The following is a 21,654-nucleotide window of genomic DNA, read 5'->3' on the forward strand; positions in this document are numbered from 1 at the left end:
CCGATTGTGTTAAAGCAAAGCTCAGGTTAAAGTCTAATTTGAGTAACAGAGTTTCAGATAAAGCAATGCCTCCAGTTAGCATCACCCCCCCGAGGATTGCTGATAACATCAATACAGATTTTTGTTGTAATACAGTGAGTTCTAGGGTCCAGTTACTAATATAAATGAGCAGCTTCAGGATTTGTGCGTTTACCTTTTGGATATTTCAAGGCAAAGTACATTGTAACCAATAGGGAAAACCGTCTGTCCTCATCTGGGACACTATCACACTGTAGAAAACCACCAATAAAACTTAAAACTAATACATAAAGTTCCAGAATAAGAAAGGCTGCTGCTTTATCACTGGGTCACTGCTGGAGCTGTGGTGCAGAGGGTGAGCGGGCCACTGGAGGGCGCTCATCCATCATGTCCAAATGGATTCCCTCTGGACTCTATAGTGCCATGTCACAGTCGGCCTATGGTTTTACTGCTCTCTTTCTGCGTAGAAGGCAAAATGAAGGACAACTTGTTCTGAAAACGCATCCCTCAACAATTTATGCTCCAAGAAAAAAAAATGACAACTGCAGTTTTATTATGATTTACCTTTTTAGAAATCATGAAGCTTGTACAGTCATCACCCAGAGTCTGTTAAAGGTACACTGTGTAGAAGGTCAGAATCTGCTTGGCTCCTTAGAGATTTAATTGATTTGCCTGGAATGTTCCACGGTATGGCATTGAACTTTTCTATCTCCATAGAGACAAGCATGAGTTATTATGGGTCAAATCAGTGGAAAGATGACCTCTGGTAGAAACTATCGTTGTGTACTGTTTGCAGATTAAAGGGCCCAAATTACACTATTTTTTATCTCTGTTGTAATGTTGTTTCCTCATCAAAAATATACCTGGAGTTTTATTTCATTCACACATGTTTAACACACATATCCTGCATATTTAGGCTTCTTCTCTCAAACTGAAAACACTCTGTTCCACCTTGTGATGTCATGTGGTAATACAGGAAGTGCTCCACTGTGTTTTTAAACTCCATACACTCCTTCACTAAAATAATTTGAATAATATCAGCCCTGAAATTGCATCTTTTGCAATTGCAATTCCATCTTTACTAAATAAAAGGTAAAAGGAGCTGCTAACTTGAAAACCAGTGCTTCATGACATCACAAGGTGGAACAGAGCATTTTGAGATGTAGACAGAATAATAATAAAGGCTTACTCAAACATGTGAATGAAACAAAATATAACTCCAGGCATGTTTTTGAGGAGGTGACAACATCCTAACATGGCTTAAAGCTCACAAGAGTCAATTTTGCATAATATACGACGTTTAATCAAGAATTAAAGACTCACTGCTACATTTTTAAATTAGGGTGTACACCTTCACTAAAAGTATTATGTCAAATAAATGTATATTTTTAGTTTTTTTAGCAGGGAAGAAATGTGTAGCTTTGTAAGTTTTAATCATGGAAACATTTTTATTTGTTTTTTGTTTGTTTTTTTATTTGGCAGCAAAAATCTTACATTGACAAAAACAATATATTAAGAACAATAATTAGATCAGATTTTTGGTGTGTGATTACATGCACAAAAGAAATCTGATCACCAAACTGTTCTACAATGTATAATTAATGTCAAAATATTTCCAACTGTTCCAATCTTTTATGGAACTGTATATTATTTGTACTGTCTTAAAAACGTGAAAAAACAGAACTACATTATTTTCAAACAGTTTACAGTGGTTCAAAGTTATTCCTCACTTACCTTATGCATTCCGAGCATCCTAATGACTCACCATGATGAGTTTATAAGTTTATAATGAGTTATAACGGCAACTAGCATGCTAACGCACACTTCCTGACAATAAAATGCTTTTTCAGATGCAGACAGTACACAGCAGGTTTTGATAAGAGTTGCTTATACAATATATCTGTTCTGGCGCAAGACAAATTTTACTCCAAAAAATCAAATACAGGATTTTTTAATGAATGGATTTTTAGATAGACATAAGACAATTGAAGTACAATGAATTTTAAAATGACCCTTTCAGTCTTTCAATACTATTAATTTCAATGGAGAATTTGAGTTTCGTTGCTAAAATAAGATATGAAGTAGGTTGATTTGTGTAAAATGTTCAATGTTCATGTGACCAACAAATCAACACTGCACCAATTTTCTGTGTGGCTTTAAAACGGCTTTGTGGTCCATATAAAACTTATTTACTGTCAAAATCGGCAGCCCCATGAAAAATACCCTAATGACGATGGCATCGCCCACTGCAACTTTCCAAATAACACCCAATTTCCAATCCTAAATCTGTGTTGATGGAACCCTCTGGATGACGGCCATGCGTAGGTGAACGTACAGTCTTTTCTCAGTCTAAACACCAGAAAAACGATCTTCTGCTCAAGGCCTGGTGGATTATGGGATTTTGGGAGCGCCTTCAGAACATTATAAAAGACCAGAGCAGGCGTAGAACTCATCTGTGCATGTGCGGAGGAGCCTAGAGGAACGAGCAAGCACACAAATATACAGGTAAGTCAACACTGAACATAATAACTGTAAAAACTCTGCTGGTGCACAGAGGAGTGAAGCAGTTCGAATGAGGCTAATAGGAGTAGTTTTCAATTTAATAACCGCCGATTTAGCAATTTGACTGGAGAACTTACTTGGAATAGTGCATTTCAAAGGTGGGGTATGTCATTTATTATACTTTATTTATTTATTTATTTTCAAATTCCATAAACTTGATCTGTCTGTGTTCCCAGGTATGAGGTAGACATGTTCAGATCAACTATTCTTCATTACAAAAACATTGGACCTGACGGACAAGTTCATGTTACAGATAGTTATTCAATCAAAAAGCAGAATGACCCTCACACAAGCCTCTCATTTGGGTTGCCAGTTACAACGATGAAATCCAGTTGGTTTAAACCTAAAAGGACTCTCTCTGATCTGAACCTCGGCACCTGCAGCCCATGAATCAGTGCTAGTGCAGCCTTTGCAGCTCAGTGAGTGAATTCTGGAGGTTCTGAGAGTTCACATGAGGCCTGTCCATATACTGAGAATGAGAAAAACTTGTGTCTTCTATCTTCAGGTTAAGACACTGGCAACCCAGGTCCAGTTGTGTGTACTTCCTGTTTAAAACCACTAAGGGCACGCACTACATATCATAAGTTATGGCTTTCAGTTCCGCTAGTTTAAAAAATCTTGCGTATTCGTATTGCGTAAAAATCTTCCTCTTCAGCTCTCGTCGCATCACTGTGCTGAAGTTCCTCCATGTTTTTAAAGTCAAGACACTTTCACCAGAGTCATTTTAATTATTCAAGTGCTCCAATTACCTTCACTCCACAGCTACAATACAACAAACACACTTCCAAGCATGGTTTTGTTTGTTTGTTGTTTTCTGTTTCAGCTTAGTAACAATTGCTTCACTCTGCAGTTCACCAGCAGAGGGAGTCCTCACGCCCTCTGCTTTATTTTTACACTGACATTTCATAAGGCTGTTGATTTGACTTGTACCGGCAGAGGAGAGTTGCGCCCCGGCCGAGGATGCAGCAGCAGGTTGTCATGGCGACGGCTATGGTGCTGGTTGTCATGGCGACGGGGACAGCCCTAGTGGGGGCGGAGTGCGGCCTGATCCAGTGCCGCCCGGTGAACGTCAGCATGGAGGTTGAGAGCTGTGGCATCAGGGAGGAGGTGCTCACCACGATCTGCGCCGGGAACTGCTACCACCAGGTACTGTGCCCCGGTACCTACTGCTCGTACCAATCTGACCACCACGTACTATACCCATGTACCTTCTCGTCATGTCAATCAACACTACCACCAGGTACTGTACTCGTGTACCCTCTGTTCATGCCAGTCATTGCCATCACCAGGTGTTATATCCACTCCTCATGCCAATCTGACTACCAGGTACTATGTCCATGTACAGAATCCTCAGACCAGTCACTGCTACCACCAGGTACTATACCAACCCACTCCTCACGTCAATCACTGCTGGAACTATGCCATTGTACCCACACTTCATAACAATTTGACCATCAGGTACTGTGCCCATGTACCTGCTGCTCATGCCAGTCACTGCTACCACCAGTTCCTTAACCCACAAACCACTCCTCATGCCAACTCACCCGATCCAGTTGTCCATGGAGACAGATAACTTAAGTGTAGAACGTTCCAATAACTTCTCCATGGAAAACGGTTGCAGAGAAAATTTACATAATGCACCTTTAACCACTAGCAGCAGCAGTTTTTTGTTTTTTTTAGCATTTTGCCAAACGACTGAAACTAAAAGACTACATTAATTCAAATATGTCATCTATTGCTGGGTTTTCGATGACATCACAAGATTTTATAGGCCAATCAAATTTAATACAGATGGGAGGCAGCTAAAATGAATATAATTAAAATGCAGATTTTTTCTTGTAATACAGTGGGTTCTTGAGCCTAATCAATAATAGAAATGATCAGGTTTAACATTTGCGCATTTACCTGTTAGATATTTATGGCAAAGTACAATATAATCTATAGGGGTCCCATCTGGGAGTACATCATCACATTCGACAATCTGAAAACCACCAGTATGAACCAGTGTGTGTTGTGTGCTGTTGACAGGACCCGGTGTACATGGACTACCTCAACAGTCCGGAGCAGAGGGTGTGTGTGGGTGACTGGCACTACGACAAGCACCTGATCCAGAACTGCCCCGTGCCCGTCACCTTCCCCCGGGCACACAGCTGCTCCTGTGGGCCCTGTGCCACCCAGTACGTGGACTGTGAGCACTTCAGCCATGACCTGCCCTCCTGCCTGCACTAATCACAATAAATAAGCGTGATCAACTGCTCACCCTGTCTCTGCTGTGTACGGAATTATGATTTATTCATTCTCAAACAGGTAAAAAAAAAAAGAAAAAAAAGTGATGTTACTCAGCAGAAGTAGAAAGTAGTGCAGTAGTAGTAGTAGTAAAAGCATTTGCAAGCATAGTAAATTAAACTACTATCCACCTCTAGAAAGCACTACATCGTATTTCATTGTTAAATTGGAACTAAACACTAAATCAACTTGTTTGCCACTAAACTGTGTATATAGTGTTTTAATATAATTGTTTACTATTTTGAGCCCTTTCTTGTTGGTCATTTTACGGGAAATTTGCAACAGTCACAAACTATGTGTGTGCTGCCTGTAGTGCATGACATTATGCAGGACTGGCCTCTTCTCCCCTCACTCTGTTCTGTACTCCTCAAGGTACTGCCCAGTTTAGCAGCTCAGTCTGAAATGTGGTTGTGGGCGGAGTTTAGGTGTTTAGTCCCACTTTAAAGAAGAGCGTGAGGAAGAGAAGGGACGAGATCTGCACATATCAGGAACAGTGATTGGTCTAACAGGTATCCACACTTTAAACTCCACCCCTCCAGTCAGATGTTTGTACGCTAAAACACCTGGCTTTAATCAGTACAGTCACATATGATGTCACATAGTACTTGACATTGTAGTGGCCACTAAAGGCAGTACACACTCTCACACAAAGCTGCAAAATGATCTAGTTTGCACTAAAATGGCCAAAAAAGGACTAGGAACAGTAGACAATACCATTAACAGTTAAGTAGCAAAATGAATGGGACCCAACTTTTATGCAGCAATTTCCAAAATAGTCAATAGAGGGCACTGTGCCACTGTAAATCACCTTTCAAGTCCTCTATGTCTATAGAATATTCACTCAAGTTATAATTGAATAATCACATAAAATATTAGTAATTTTCTGTTAAATCTTTTTTGGCAGGTTTGTAGACATTCTGTATATGGAGTTGGTCTCAGAAAAGAGTTGCTGTTGTGCCCCTGGGCAAGACACTTCACCCCAATTGCAATGATTGTGTTTTTTCTGGGATATAATGCTTAATCATGTCATCAATATTTAAAGAGGAACTAAACGTTTTTAGGTTGATGGTCCAAATACTTCTTCACAAAATGTGTGACTCCACCAAGTATATTTATCAATGCCCATAATGGAATAAATTACATAAATAAGAAGATTAATTATAAACCTCATCAAAATTGTGATTTCCAGTTTTTCCCCTACGGCAACATTGAACTGACAAATGTGGATTAAACATTTTTACCAGCTTTTTCATTATTATTTTGTTCTTAAGTATAAGTACAAGAACATTTTTTCATTAAAACTTCATCATTACTGGTTTAGTTCAGTCTCATGTTTTAATGATGAGTTATGTTTTTTTAAGCCCCGGGGCCAGAGCGCAGACCCCCAAAGCGCAGACCCCCAGAGCGGGACTATGTGCCTGAACACTCCGGTCTCACTCGCTCTGATAATTCTGGTTTATATTTTGGGCTTCAAGAAAATGCTGGTTCCAAAATCATTCCCTGTGTAGTTCCTGAGATGCAGGTTACAGCCACTGATTCCTTGCTTGTGTGCCACCAAACACCACAAAAGCCTTTACCCACATAGAGATCCAAAACAAGCTTTATAGGCTTGGGACATGTGTGCATATTTTGCTCTGCTCGAGTGTAAAAGCATTAGGATTAGGATTACTTTACCCTTTGCTAATAACACAGCCTCAACCTAAACAATGTGAAACAACACAAATTTGTAAAAATAAGTCCGTAAGAATATAATCGGCATCGTAACATAAAAACACTTTATTAAAACTATGAGAAAGTAATGTCTCATAGTCATAGTAGAGACATTAAAACTTATTGGTATAATAAGAAATAAAGTTTGCCAAATTACAATCACTTCCAAGTTTGACATAAAGACGGCGAACGTAATTCAGTCATTTCACCTCAAGAAAGAAAAGGAAGTAAAAAACATTGATGACTGCTTATGGGTTGTTGTTTTTTTCTTTTCTCCACAACTTGAAAACACAGTATCAATAAGACAGTGGTTTGAACATTCACAAAGTCACTGCGGTTCAATCTCAGTGCATACTGTTGTTATGCCCTTGGGCAAGACTCTTCATCCACTTTGCCTCTGTCTGAATGCAGTATGATCAGTGGTGGGTGAAGAGATAGTTGTCATTGTCTATTTTTTTTAACTCCCATGTTAAACCATAACAGAAAAACAACTACCTGGGATAGTTAGCACCAGTCGTCCAACAACACACCAGATTAGATTTAATTTATGTTCCTTGCAGGGGCATCCATATACCGTATTTTCTGGACTATAAGTCAAATTTTTTTCAGTTTGGCTGGGGGTGCAACTTATACTCAGATGCAATTTATATATTTTTTCCTTTGTTATTATGCATTTTTTTGGCTGGTGCAACTTATACTCCGGAAAATAAGGTAGTTCTCATCTGCAAAGATTTTGTCATGCATGGCTGATATCTCATTTTCTTTCAGAAAATTGCTGCTTTTGCATGGCACTAGTGCATTTTGCTGAACTAGAAGAAACAAAAGTTAGGTATTGGCCATTTAAAGCTGCTGTACCTGATTTTTACTGTATTAAAAATGTGGAAAACAGAATGAGTTCATTTTAAACAGTTTACAGGGGTCCAAAGTTTTTTCCTCTTTTAATTTATGCATTTTGAGCATCCTTATTATTCACTGCAATTAGTTTATAAGCACTTTTTACAACTTTCAGAGGCCAGAGCAGAGTTTTGGTGTTACAGTAATGTTAATAACAAGGGATGAACGATAATTTTCTATTGCCTCTAAGAGGTTAATAAAGCCATCTGCTGCTTTTGAATGTTTATCCTTCATTGTGATTGGTTAAATCCAGCTGTCACTCACACACGTTCTACAAGCTAACAATTTGAGAAACTGTGTCTTTTGGCCAGCCCTAATGCTAACAACACACTTCCCAATTCCCAAACAATAAAAATGTCAGAAAGTACACAGCGGACTTACTTTGACTTCAAGCGCTGCTTTTTCAATATATCTGTACTGGGTCAAAACACACCTTGCCCAACTACAAAAAAAAAAGCAATTGAGTACAGCGCCTTTAATATCGCTCTCCCATATGTTTGAATTATTACACTTCCACCATAGACAGAATCTGACTTAAACCTGTTGGCAGATTTGTTTTAAAAGGCGGTGTTGTCCGCATAGTTCGTTCAGAGGGCGTACTTATTGCGTATGATCTGCCCACCCTCCACCTCCACCTGCTCGTACAGCCACTTGCGGTCACAGCGGCACTCCACCCCACACTTCCGGGAGCCACAGTCGGGACAAGGAAAGAAGCAACCCATGCAGTCCACATCCAGGCAGTCACACAGATCCTTCCCGTTGGACAACAGGCGGCCATTGGCGTCGTAAACTTTGCTCTTAGCGTTTAAGGATTGTCTATAAGGACAGAAGAAAATGAGACCGGTTTGGAGTTACAGGGCTGGGAATGGGGAAAGCACACATGACGAACTGCACAATGAATCAAATTTTAATCTAGATTCAGTAACATCTAATGGTCAATGATGAGCTTTGATGAGGTCTACAGCCAATCTTCTGTCAGTAAAAGCATGTGGCTTGGAGCAGATCATTTCTTGTGTTAAATGGCAAGCATTAAAAATTCTATGTTGTGTGTGTATCAAAACTGAATATGCATTAGCTATTTTGTTTGTAGTAGGACAATGTAAAATCCATTCTAAACTTAAGATCGATCAATATGAGGAAAATTATGAATCCAAATAAATCCAATGATAAGCAGAGCTATAATGTAATGTAATAGTCAAATGTAATGTCAAAAATCCATTAACCTGTCTGACGGCTGTCGGCGCCCTCCTCGACCCTGTGACAAAAACAGTGTACATGTGAAGGTTTGAACAAAGCCTTTTACTTTGCACAAAATGTGCAAAACTTTCAGTTTTTGACACAATCTCACTATAAAGAACAGACTTGGATGAAACTACAACATATGATCTGATTTTTGCTGTTCAACAAGTCCCTCTCAAACAATAATAATATTACAGTCATAAGCTAGCTAGCATTAGCCAACAGGTTTTCTTATAATCACTCTCACCTTTTCATTGAAAATCAAACACCTACACAGGACCATGAACACTCGTATTGATTACAGGCTTCTGAACCTGTGCTGTTCAAATCATTTTTTTGTTTTTTCCTTGGCTTTTCAGACTATTTTAAAATCTTTTTGGCGGTGTTTGATAATGTGTGCAATAAGCACACACAGAAAATATACTTAATAAATGTGCCACAGAAAGTCAAGTCACAAAGAACACATACCCGGCCCCCTCCTCTCTTCTCTCGCCGGGGGTCTGTGTTCCTCGTTGCTTGTTGGCCCTGGGTTGGGGCGTTGTCCTTTGGTGGCACGCCCCTTTTGCGGAGTTCAATCTAGAGTAACTGTAGTTGTAAGTAAAAACAAATGAAAATACATTATGTCCCAGTATGTCATGTGCTTTACCCGTGTGCCCTCGTGGCCATGGGTGTAGAGGGTGGGCACAGCATCCTCTCTCAAGAACTGTTTTCCATTGTAGTCCCTGAAGCAGTCGGCTCTGAAGTGCTCTGAGCACAAGCACGTGTTAGGCGTCGGCACAAAGTTCTTCAGACCTAGACTGCTCACCCATTTACTGGACAGCTGTGGTTTACTCAGAGGAAACCTACAGAGAAGAGATAAAATGCAACTCAATCATTAGATGTTACACATTTCAATGAATGCATCCACTGATCTGATCTGTTCAATTGAGATGTGCTCTATGGATGTGCTAAGTCTGATTGATTTGGGGGAAATATCCAGTTACATTTTTTTTTACAAGCATTGCAATTGTGGTTAGATTTACAATTTATGACTTAATAAAATTCTGTTCAAACTTCACATGCTACATGCATTGAGAAGAATTGACAAAATTATGGAAACATGAGTTTGCTGCATCTTTATGTGTCATTGGCTCTGTCCAGGGCCAATCAGAAACATTTTTACAGCCAAAAAAAGCACAAAAAACCTCAAACCTTTAAAAATCATCTAGACAGTTATGCTATGAGGCTAATGAAATGTCATTACTTGCCTGGCAAATCCAGAATGATGCCTCTCAGTATAAATTATTTAAGTATTGAAGAAGTCTGTATTCTGGATGTAGGGCAACACATATAAATACACTGTCAAATAAATTAACAGTAGATTTGTCCCTTTCTATTGTTGTATTGCAGCCAGTATTTACAGACCAAGGTCAGTTGAATCTTACACTGTTCTTTCTAGTTTTTTAAAATATATTAGCACACTATATAAAAGAAAAGGTTAAAAAAATGTATTAAAGATTATTCATCAGAATCTAAACAAAAGCCTGCGCACATCTCGGGTCCTCATCACTCACCTGTAAAACCTGATGTCGGATCCTTTGACGAACTTGTTATTGCAGCCGATTGCGGCACATATCACGGGCATTTTTGATGTATTCGGAAAAAAGACTTGGTTAAATGGTTAAAACAGCCTAAAGATGAACAAACCCGAGAAAACACCACGAGCATGAGATGACTTCCTGTTTATCCCTCTCACTCTACGGAACGGGACCTCGGTTTATCCGCGGGCGCCCTCTGGTGGCGGGGAAAAATACTTCTACTTCTTTTTTTGTTTTGTTTTTTGCGAGCCTAGACCTAGTAGTGTATTGATGCCTCTCTCGGTTAGGAGGATGTGTCACAGTTGTGTTTTTACAAAATAACTTAAAGGAGGTAACAGTTAATAAATACTTTTATGATTTATCATGGTTATCTGAATTATACACAAACTTTGAAGTTGGATTCTTAAAAAACACAAGGTTTAATAATGTCTAGCAAAAGACTAAATTTAAATCTGTCAACTGGAAAAATCATTTTAAGAGTGAAGACTAAAATGAGAGTCTTCTTCTTCATGAACAGCTGAAGAAGCGACTTGGTTGAGCATTGAAACGTTTTTAGTCTTACAACGATTTCTTCAGTTGACAGATTCAAACTTCATCTTTAGCTGAGGATCAGACCTGGACACCTAAGGGATTACACAGATGTTTAATAACGTCTTTACCGGCATGCTCCAACCATAGACTGTATAAAGAGTCAAATGAAGCTCATGAGGCGAGCAGTTAGAGGAGCCAATCTGGCATGAAGTTGTTGAAGGTAACGCCCCTTTCTGCCCGCACCGCTGCTTTGGCAGGGGATGGGTGCTTAGCAACACTGTCAATCAAACCTGTTGCTAAAGTTAGCGGGAGCGACCTCAGGGAAATAAGGCCACTGATTTGCCTCTTATTAACGTTTATATCTTGAGTTACGGACACAATAAATAAATAAATAAACACACTAAGAGCTCTGGATGGTGAGGGGCTCCAGTTGTGCCCTCTTCTTCCTTAAAGTGCATCTGACAGGTTTTTATGTTGCTCTAAATATTACTTAGTTTGTTGTGATAGCACCTGTTGTAACTACATGCAACTCTATGTTCCAAAATGCAGGAAGTGCTGAGTTTTAAAACAAACATTCTTTGGTCCGCCCTGCTCCTGCCGTTAGGACAGTGCTGTACTGCTATTCAGCCTGTTCTGTTTTATAGTTATAATTTTTCCGTAAAGATAAAATGCCCGTTCTTGCTCTCAAATTTTGTAAAATAACTTGCTCAAATGTGACTTATAGTCCAGACATATATATTTTTATATCTTCATTATTAAAATTTTTATTTTTTTAAACTCCAGAGTGACAAATGGCACCGGAAAATATGGTAGATCCAAAATGCTGGAACAATTCGCACACATTTCTGGCAGTTTAAACCTTATTGAACAAAATAAAGGTGTTTTAATCTTTATATTTTAAGACGCATTATAACTATTGTGCAAATGTTGACAGGTTTTGTCCTTGGTCAACATTATGGTTGATACTTAACAGTTACGGTATTACCTCTATACCTCTATGTCGTATCTGCTGCCTGTGTCCAACCAGGAAGTTAAATTATAAAGTTGCCAAAGTAAAAAAAAAAAACGAGCAAGGTTTTAGTTTAGTTTGAAAGATTGCATGTTACACATGTCTTTTTCGTGTAATTAGTGCAAATACACAGTGACAATAACTGTTACAGCCAGGGGGGATAATGTATCAACAGAACAGGATCTAACCTCCAGGGGCCTAAGCAAAATGTGACATGGGGCCTTCACCACTTCAGTGACACTCGGGTTCATGTGATTATTCATATGCCACAACATGATGCACAGCTGTCATCATCTGCACTAAATGTATCTGTAATACTCACATCAGACAGTGAAGCAGGACGACCTCCCCACAAAATCATTTTTCTTCTTTTGTATTTTAATATATACCAGGTGGTTCAAGTGTGAGTACATTTATTGATTCCATTATAAATAATTTGTCATACTGCCATTATGCCCCTGACACTCTGTAGGACAGTCTCCAAATTAAAACTTTAAACATAACACTGATTTAGGCCAATTACCTGTGAATATTTTATGCTCACCATCTCTTCATAATAATATGACTAGTCTATGCGCTGCAGAAAACATGTCATGTTATCATGTTATTTGTGTTCAATAAATGCAGGGAAACTTTTTAAAAAGTGTGTCTAGTTTAAACATGTTTAAAACTATTCAAATGTGTTACATCATGCTGTCTCTGAGATGTGTTTATGAGCGAGGGGAAGAGGGCGGGGTCAGGACACTGCAGTGTGTTGTATTTTACCCATTTAACCAATGAGAAAGTGATATTTATGCTGAGGAACAAACCAGAGTCAGGTTTTGTCATAAATACATGTAGAAAGACTGACATGAATGATCAAACCATCAAGACTCGGGAGGTGGGGCCCCACTCATCTGTGGGGCCCCACACAACTTGCATAGACTTTATTTGTCCAAATTGTGTTATTTTGATCAGGTCTGTCAGAGTCGAGAAAAGGCCATGATATAAACGGAAGTCACTGGGATGTTTTTTAAGTCAAAATATATGTCCAGGTTAGTACAGTTATGAATGGTTACACAATTGTTTTAGTTTTGATGTGTCTGAAAACTCTTGAGGGAAACTACTTCTGAATTTAAACCTTTTTATTTAGAAAAAGCTTATTGTTGATGTTTTTTAGCATTTTGCAGTTAGTAGCAGTTTAAAGTTCTTGTTTTATTGTAGCACTCTGAGATTCAATAGAATGAAGAGTGCATTATAAATAAAATGTATTAAGTGTGGACCTTATTTCATTTTAAAATGTCACTTCTCTGACTGCTGCCAAACTCTTAAAAGTATCAAATACTACACCGACAGTGTGAAAGGGAAGGAAACGCAGAATAGTTTTCAATGTAAAAGAATGTGACTTCCTCTTTTGAGTGTAGCTTTGAGAGTTTGAAGAGTCTAATTGCAGAGCCGTGCTGGTTTAAGGATGGACTCTCCTTGGGTCTGGTCTCTGCTCTGCTCCTGTGAGTACATTCACTTTAATACAAGTCCAGAGTCAGGCCTTTGTCCATTGTTTACTGTTCTCATTTCAGATCTCATCGCTGTCCTCTGTGAAACAACCCAAGGTAACTACGTTATGTTCCTTTTTTATTCATGTTTTGATTCAGCAGAAGAAGCTTCAGTTCAATATCCTCATTGTGCTGGAGGAATTGTGGAGAAACTACTCTCATATCTTCTGGTCACGCCCAGTTCTACAATAATTTTGGGGAAAATATATGTAACAAAATCAAATGTATATTGAAACTAACAACAAAAACTAAACCTCAAAAAACTGTAATACTGTTGTGAATGACTCAGACTTCTCGATATTAAGGAAAAGTGTTATAAAAATTTTTTAAAAAAAATAGCCCAACTATATAGAAATGGAAAAATTAGGAAGACTAAATAAATGGAACAAATCACATTTAAAATGAACGGGACATGTGATGTGAAATGGGACAACTGGGTCGATCAATGTGGGATACATGGGAGAACTATTTAAGTGAAGATAAAATGTGAGATGGTCGGCCTTAAAATAAACCCAAAGAGCAACATAAGTCTACAGCCAAATACAAACCAAGAGGAGCATGTTTTATTACAGTTACTGTAAGATCATCTGTAGAATACAAGTCATTGTGTTGATATTATTATTATATCCAATGTAAAATAATCTTTCTCTACTTTTATTTTATACGATTATTTATTTGTTTTCTTTCTTTCGTTCTTTATTTATTTATTTATTTATTTATTCATCCTTGGATTATATTTTATTTATTTTAGTTTTAGTTTTTATTACATGCTTTCATTTTTATGTATTTGCATTTTCATTTTGGGTTTAGTTTTGTTTTCTAGGTCAGAAAAGCTGGAAGTATAATTTATATGTTTTTAAATTTGATATATTATTTAGCCTATATACTCCACCCCTCTAAATTATTCTCTGAAATTAATTCTCTTGAAATCAAAACCTGTAATATGAAGTAATTTTAAATATTGAAAATCAAATCAATATGAAATTGTCAAATGAACACGATAATAAGGAAAGATGCAAGAATGATGGATGATGAAAAGAAAAAAGGGGGGACAAGAAACTGTATTTAAATAAAATACTTTGAGTAAGAAGGTTAGATTTTGGACATATGAAATAGAATTAAGAAACATGTACAATGCTTCATCACATTTAATTATACCTGTCATTTCATGCACATTTGGCCACTTTAAGAAACAATAAAAACTAAATTACAAAATAAACAAGCTTCAGTTGAAATGGTCAGAACTAGGAAGGTATTTTAAACATGAACTTTACAAACACAGAGAAGTATTTCCTGAAGGAGAGTTGATCTGGTGCAGAGCGAGTATTGCTGTAAAAGGGCAAATTTCAAACAAACCATGTAATAAAGTTGCAGACTTCACTAATACCTAACCCAATAGTACATGGCTCTGCACAGGTGTGACTTTAGAAGCTCCAGACAAAACCCCGTGGCTCGGAGACTCTGTGACTGTGCGGTGTGTGGGGTCGGACATAGACATGGAAAAGATGAGCCTCTACAAAGACGACAGACTGGTGACAGAAGATGTCTCTCATCAGATCAGAAGAACAAACACCAGAGTGGAGCTGACGATCAGCTCAGTGTCTGATACAGATGATGGAGTTTACACATGTGTGAGCAATGACTGGATAATATATGGTCAGAAAATGATGTGGGTTAGAAGTAAGTACCAGTAACAGTTTATAACTTTGTTTTTAAGAGTTTGGTTATTTATTCAATAAACTAACATATATATAATGTGTAATGGATAAATATATAATGATTCCTGTTGTGTGAATGACTTTTCTCTGTGCAGGGCAGAGTCGTCATATTTGGATATGGGCTTTCAGCTGGATTGTACCAGACCAGGGCAGTGTGGCTCTGGAATGTTCTGTAGAGGACTTTGAAAACCCTCAGTGGCTCAGACGCTCTTCACTTAATGTCCTTGACTTTGAAATATTGAATGAGCACAAAACTAGAATAAGTGTAACTCGTGGAGGAGTGTACTCCTGCAGAGGGGTGGATACATTGATCATCACTAAAGAAACTAATGCGATCGACATTATGGAGACTGGTGAGTAAAAAACACTCTGATCATTCGTCTGTAGTTGTTGGTAATAATATAATGGTGGTGTGTGGTTTGGTCATGAGGATCAGATTTAGAGAGTGCTGAGGGTCGACCAGGGTAATACCAAACAGACCAGACTGAGCTGTGCCTAGTGCCCACAGATGAGAGACACAAGGTTAAAGTTTACGTCAATGAACCAAAGTTATATGTGAGTGCACATGTAAGTTTAAGTTTAACTGCAGGTGAAAGTGCCAGAGAGACCAATAGGGAAACATGGCAGATTTAGGGCCTGAGATATCAGTCCATGCTCTAAACTGTGAGTATACAGTAAACTGAAAAATAGCTTATGCAGTTTGTGGGTGTGTTGTGTGTGATTTACCATTGGGAAGTGTGTGTATTATTTGTGTCATAATACTGATGTAAATGAGAGCGTTCAGTGAGTGTAAAGGTTTGTGCCTCTGCTCCTGTGGGCTGTTGAATTGAAGTGTTGTATAAATTCACATTTGGTCTACTTCCCAACATTTTCACATAGTATTTGGATTAAAGAGCGTCTGACAGGGAGTCGTGAAAACTTTGAACAGTAAATTTACCAGTGTTATCCTTTCACTTTGGACTTGAACACAAATTGCAGCAGCTATCCTGTTTTACAAAGTTTACACCTGTCTCTCCAATGTACTACATTATCACGCAGTTTTTTTTGTCTCATAATTGTAATAAATAATAATAATAATAAAAAATAATAATAATAATTATTATTATTATTATTATTATTATTATTATTATTATTATTATTATTATTATTATTATTATTATTATTATTATTATTATTATTATTATTATTATTATCATCATCATTGTACACATTTGAATGGATTTGCAGGTCTGCCTCTGCTGATGCCTTCAGGGGTCTTCATCAGGGACACAGTGATTCTGCGGTGTGTGGGACCCTCCAACGAAAACCTGCACTTCTACAAAGATGGAGTCATTGTGAAAACAGACACAAACCATCAATTTAAACGAACATCTGAAACAACAGTGGAGATGATGATCGTCTCAGCCTCAGGGTCAGACCAGGGCGGGTACTCCTGTGGGATGGATGGAGCAACACTGTACACAACAAAAGCACTTAGAATACACACAGGTCTGTAGAGTCTTTCAGTAATGTTTTTATGATTAAACATCAAAATAAGTATGAAATACTCTCTTATCTTTACCAATGGCCTTGTTTATTTATTTTCCTTCTACAGACAGAAGCCGGAGTATTGAGCTGAGTGCAGACAGTCTCCTCATCCCAGAGCGTGGTAGGGTGATGCTGAGCTGTGAGATAGAATCTATTCAGAAATATCAATGGATCAGACGTACTTCCACTCATACTTCTCACTTTGAGATCTTAAATGAAGCTACAGCTAAAGTCTATGTACATCATGGAGGTGTGTACTCCTGCAGAGGAAAAGAGGAGCTCATTCTCACACCAGAAAGTGACTTTGTCACTATTTGGGAAACTGGTGAGTGCAGTTATTTCTACACTGTATATCTCAGCACTTACACTGACAACATGTTCTCAAAGAGATACTTCCTTTTTCCACGGTCAATTAAGAGACATGTTCAAGGAACATGCTCTTATCACCAATTATGTGATGATCAAGGCCTCATGATGTGGAGTTTCTGCAGCTCAACAAAAACACATAACTAGTGACAAAGGGCAACTTTTCCAAGTCCAAACAAAATGTCATGGGAACAGCTCAAACTTAAGGGCTGTTTACTCAGACACAAGTTTTCACAAATATTCACTGTTTTGATATGTATTGAGAGAGCAGCCCGTATCTTTGCAGTGATTGGCTGTCTGCAGGCAGTGTGCAGCTGACCGCAATCACAAAATATGTATTTAGGCATCATACATTCATATTTTCACAAGGAACTGTCAGAAAAAAGACTAATTCTTATTTTAAAGTCCACCAGATCTAAAAGTGATCTCAAAGTTGTAAAGATGAGGTAACATTACTTTTGTGGTGTAGTGCAGTGTGTCAATGGGAGCACAGCGCTGTTCACTCCTCATCATTTACATCTAAATACAGATCAAATTGAACAGGAATTAAATGTTTTCTTGGCCAGCATTGACATGTAAACAGGACGTTACTGCCTGCAAACAAGCTGTAGGTGTAAGAAGTCACTTTACAGTGTCAATGTGTCATAATTAGTTCAATAACAGTTTTATGACTAAACTTTACAGTGTCAAACGGAGCAGTGGTGCAACCTGAGCCTGACTGGACAGAGGTGTTTGTAGGAGAGAGCCTGTATCTCAGGTGTGAGGTGGAGGATGAAGGAAACTCACAGTGGATTTATGAATGGAGGAGGACAGGAGTTGACTTACCTACAGCAACCAGAGAATATGCACTCTCCAATGTGTCTGAGTCTGTCAGTGGAAACTACAGCTGCAGAGGGAGAGGAGCATATCAGAGAACACAGTGGAGCCAGGTGACCAAGTTACAAGTGATCGGTGAGTCCAATATGGCTATAGCTATGTTTATATAAAGAATTATTTCAAAATGTATTGTATGTTGTCTTTCAAATACAACAGTTTTGTCAGTTAATGCTCAAACATGTCACAAGGTGTTTTTCATTATCAGATCAACTTCAGATTTTTTTGTACAACCACTTCAAAAGTCATGGTATTTTGGGGTTATCACATAAGATTTTCACTTTAGATTTTTTTTGACATTATAAAGTTAATTTAAAGAGAGGGCATTAGGTAACATTGACATTTTTAGCTTGTTACCATGGTATAATGTTTTCTCCTCACCAAAAACATGCCTGAAGAGGTTTTATATGTCATCTATGCATGTTTGAGTAATTTAGCAGTCACATTCAAATCCTCCTGACGGTTCACAGTGTGATTAAGCCCAATGCTCAGCCCACAAGCCTTTGTCACCCATGCTCCTACACTGCAATTTTTCATAAATTTACAAAGTTATGATACAAAATAATAAACTTCAACAAAATGGATGCCAATTGTTTTGTGATTGTCCTCTGAGTCCCTCATCCCATTGCATGGACATTAAGAGGAGGGGGGACTCAAAAACAAAAGTGTTGACATTTATAGCATTTTTAAAACAGTAAAAGGCAATATGATCATCTAGATGTGTTATGTGTGAGGAGTTACACCATAGAAGTGTAAAAGCCCACTATTAGAAAAAAAATTAAAAATAAAAGATTTCTGGGCACTTTAGGTTTATATTTTAAGTTAATATTTTTTTCACAAAACCACAGCTGTACATAATTTACATTTTAGAGTAATATAATTCACTTTAATCTAACATTAGAGTCTATTTTAGTTTATTTTTAGTTTATTTTTTAAGTCTATTTTTTAAATTATTTTAAGCTATTTATCCATTATCTTGTTTTATTGCATGTACCATTTTCCTTCTTTTCTTTAACTGTGTGGTGCAATACTGGAATTTCCCCACTGTGGGACTAATAAAGGCATATCTTATCTTATCTAACTCTGCAGATAAAGCCGTCCCTGTCGTCTCTGTGTCTCCGTCCTGGTTGAGTCCTGGTGCCTCTGTCTCTCTGAATTGTGACGTTACATCGCCCTCTGCAGGATGGAGGTTTTACTGGTACCAGGCTGTTCCTCTTCCATCAGGCCTGTACTCATATGAACTGCTCAGTGGTGACACCTCAGGGACTGCACATGCCTCCTTCAGTGTTCATGGTCTGAGCAGCACAACCGGCTTTGTGTGTCGAGCTGCACGAGGGACAGACTTCTACACTGAATACAGTCCACCACGGTTTGTCTGGTCTGCAGGTAGCACTTCTGATTCTTCTTGATTATTATATACTATTTACTCAATAATTTAAGATGGTAATGTTCTGTTAGATGCTGGTTCCAGAGTGGCTCCAGATGTGTTTCCTAAAAGCTCACAACACCTCACCATGGACAAAGTGTCAGTGAGCTGTGGGCCCGGCTCGTCAGATGAAGAGTGGAGAGTCCAGATGTTTTCTCTGACCACAAAGTCCTTACAGCAGTGTCGCTCCCACACAACAGAACACACACATACATGTGAATTTTCTGCACCTCCAGAGACCAGAGCAGTGTTCTGGTGTGAGTCTGGGACTGGACAAATGTCTGATGCCGTCAACATCACCATTCATGGTAGGTCTACACCTTCAGAAGTCTGAGCCACAAGGGTGTGATGGGCAGTTGGAGTTAGTTGGTGGTTGTTTTTTTTATTCAATTCACGTTTTAATTATTATTTTTCTCTTGACAGATGCTGTGGTCCTGTTGATCCCAGCGCTCCCTGTGCCTGAGGGACATGCCGTCTCTGTCTCCTGTAAACTGAGACATTCTGCTACTTTCTCCTTTGTCCATTTCTATAAAGATGGACAATTAATCCAAAAAGATTCTTCCAGACAATACAACATCTCTGCAGTGTCCAAGTCTGATCAGGGTTCATACAGATGTGAGCTTCAGGAATCTGCACAACAGGTCCTGACTTCTCCAGAGAGTTGGCTGTCTGTCACATGTGAGTAAAATTCATTCCTTTTGATAATGTTTTAATTAATTTTGTGAAAAAGTTTATCTAAAAATGTTGCTAAAGCTGAACAAGCTGTGTGATCCCTCATAAATTAAATAATTGATATAATTAAAATGAAACAGTTAATAACTAATTTATTGAATCGTTGTTATCTGGATTATTCCCAAACTTTGAAGTTGGATTTTAAGAACGTCTTTACTAACATGTTTCAACCCACAGGCAGAGCAGTCTAATATCTTTGTTAAAGTAGAAAGGAGGACACCACAACCGTGTAAAAAGGAGGAAATTTCAGTTCAAGAGGGGCTTTCTACTATAATCTAACGTTTATAAGGGACATCAAAAAAACAGCTGAAGTGGTTTTATATGTCATCCATGCATGTTTGAGTAATCTTAAGATCTCTCCTGAGCATTATTCAAACCCTCCTTATGGTTCGCAGTACGATCCTGTCCAATGCTCAGCCCACAAACACAAATATACAAAACAATACACTACAACTTCAAAAACCTGATGCAACGTGCAGAAGTTTCATTTATGAAGTGCACACTGATTGAACTGTGATGCTGTTCTGAAGGTGGAGTGATGGAGAGCAGAGGGAAGGGCGAGTCAGAGCATCCAAAAAGAAACTTGTTGTTTGTTGTTTTCGTGAATATATCATTTTCAAAACAATAAAAGGTGGTACAATAAATATGTTTTGTGTTATCAGTTAAGACCCAATAGAAGTGCAATACCCCCTCTTTAATATTCACTATAATTGTACTAATAAAAAATTGTTTGATTATAATTGATTCATCAGTGACAAGAGAGAAGAGCTTTCCTGTTTTTGCTGTGATGAGGTTGGTAGCTGGCATGATTGTCCTACTCATTCTGCTACTGATTCTGTGGCACTACTGTAACACCAAAGGTAGGCTACAAATAATTATATAAGAATTGCAAGAATTATAGATTTTTATGTATTTTTGTCTTTTTTCAGATTTGTTCTTTGTCAGGTCAGTAAAATACAGGTCATCACAGTTATTGATGTTTTTAGTCAATTTAAAGGCACATGAAACTTCTAGTGGAGGGTCTACTGGATACTTGTGCAGAGAGATGTTTCTGCTTTGCCATGATTGTTCCTTTGAATGGCATTAAACTTAATGATCGCCATGGAGACAAGCACAGGGCGAGACATAGGCTAAGTTGCAGGTAAGATCTGTGGCGAGGCGAGCACACACAGTAAGAATGCAGGTTTTTCATGGTATTTTTTCAGCCATAACAACATCTGTAATTGAATAAATGTAAAATAAGAGTTAACCGTGTTACTGTGGAACATTCGAGACAAAGCAACAACATTTCCATGAAGACAGGTAGATGACAGACTCTCCACCAAGCAAGTTCCATAGTGCAGCTTTAACCAAAGTGTTATGATTCTCAATATAATATATACTCAAAGGTCCAAGGAAACCAAACGGACACGTGCTGAAGATCATGTGACCTCTGCTCCTGAGGGTCAGTGTAAAATTGAATTTGAAGCAGTGCATTGTCTCATTATTCAAATAGTGGATTGTAATTCAAATAATCAGTGTTGAGTCTATAAAAAATAAAACATGGAACACAAGTATAACATCTAAAGACATAATACTGAAACTATCATGTTTTTTAGACCCATTCACCCATTCCCAGCCTGAGCTCCAAATAACCTGTAAGTTTAATTATCAT

At 38.1% G+C, this 21,654-nt stretch overlaps 3 protein-coding genes and 1 long non-coding RNA gene across 4 annotated transcripts; 3 read left to right on the forward strand and 1 right to left on the reverse strand.

Moving 5' to 3' along the window:
• The first annotated feature begins 2,479 nt into the window (after positions 1–2,479).
• On the forward strand, positions 2,480–4,889 carry LOC117393844 (gonadotropin subunit beta-1-like). The gene is made up of 3 exons (XM_033991853.2): positions 2,480–2,523; positions 3,517–3,726; positions 4,609–4,889. The coding sequence occupies exons 2-3, from the start codon at positions 3,541–3,543 to the stop codon at positions 4,807–4,809; spliced, it is 387 nt and encodes a 128-aa protein (XP_033847744.1). The 5' UTR covers positions 2,480–2,523; positions 3,517–3,540; the 3' UTR covers positions 4,810–4,889.
• Positions 4,890–6,626: 1,737 nt separating this feature from the next.
• On the reverse strand, positions 6,627–10,483 carry arl14ep (ADP-ribosylation factor-like 14 effector protein). Its single transcript, XM_033988431.2, has 5 exons — positions 10,263–10,483; positions 9,356–9,551; positions 9,178–9,285; positions 8,694–8,725; positions 6,627–8,286 (listed from the first exon to the last, which is right to left on the reverse strand). Exons 1-5 carry the CDS (start codon positions 10,331–10,333, stop codon positions 8,058–8,060), a joined length of 636 nt encoding a protein of 211 aa, XP_033844322.1. The 5' UTR covers positions 10,334–10,483; the 3' UTR covers positions 6,627–8,057.
• Positions 10,484–13,237: 2,754 nt separating this feature from the next.
• LOC129457209 (uncharacterized) lies at positions 13,238–19,954 on the forward strand. The gene is made up of 10 exons (XM_055229860.1): positions 13,238–13,313; positions 13,383–13,415; positions 14,775–15,014; positions 15,172–15,429; positions 16,304–16,564; positions 16,671–16,928; positions 17,654–17,920; positions 18,932–19,228; positions 19,301–19,576; positions 19,692–19,954. Exons 1-10 carry the CDS (start codon positions 13,277–13,279, stop codon positions 19,952–19,954), a joined length of 2,190 nt encoding a protein of 729 aa, XP_055085835.1. The 5' UTR covers positions 13,238–13,276.
• Positions 19,955–20,767: 813 nt separating this feature from the next.
• On the forward strand, positions 20,768–21,430 carry LOC129457078 (uncharacterized). The gene is made up of 3 exons (XR_008649078.1): positions 20,768–20,860; positions 20,930–20,945; positions 21,389–21,430. It is a non-coding gene; the product is annotated as an uncharacterized LOC129457078 (long non-coding RNA).
• The last annotated feature ends 224 nt before the right edge of the window (positions 21,431–21,654 follow it).

Source organism: Periophthalmus magnuspinnatus, chromosome 3, assembly GCF_009829125.3.
Source record: "Periophthalmus magnuspinnatus isolate fPerMag1 chromosome 3, fPerMag1.2.pri, whole genome shotgun sequence".
In the NCBI taxonomy this organism is placed as follows: domain Eukaryota; kingdom Metazoa; phylum Chordata; class Actinopteri; order Gobiiformes; family Gobiidae; genus Periophthalmus; species Periophthalmus magnuspinnatus.

Excerpts from the sequence above, each read along its gene's own strand:
- LOC117393844 (XM_033991853.2), top strand. The coding sequence starts at position 3,541 with ATGCAGCAGCAGGTTGTCATGGCGACGGCTATGGTGCTGGTTGTCATG. Across the intron at positions 3,727-4,608 it reads CCGGGAACTGCTACCACCAG|GACCCGGTGTACATGGACTA; the intron begins GTACTGTGCCCC and ends TGCTGTTGACAG.
- arl14ep (XM_033988431.2), bottom strand. The coding sequence starts at position 10,333 with ATGCCCGTGATATGTGCCGCAATCGGCTGCAATAACAAGTTCGTCAAA. Across the intron at positions 9,286-9,355 it reads ATGGCCACGAGGGCACACGG|ATTGAACTCCGCAAAAGGGG; the intron begins GTAAAGCACATG and ends CAGTTACTCTAG. Across the intron at positions 8,726-9,177 it reads AGAAGAGAGGAGGGGGCCGG|GGTCGAGGAGGGCGCCGACA; the intron begins GTATGTGTTCTT and ends TTTTTGTCACAG.
- LOC129457209 (XM_055229860.1), top strand. The coding sequence starts at position 13,277 with ATGGACTCTCCTTGGGTCTGGTCTCTGCTCTGCTCCT. Across the intron at positions 15,430-16,303 it reads GATCGACATTATGGAGACTG|GTCTGCCTCTGCTGATGCCT; the intron begins GTGAGTAAAAAA and ends ATGGATTTGCAG. Across the intron at positions 17,921-18,931 it reads GACCAAGTTACAAGTGATCG|ATAAAGCCGTCCCTGTCGTC; the intron begins GTGAGTCCAATA and ends CTAACTCTGCAG.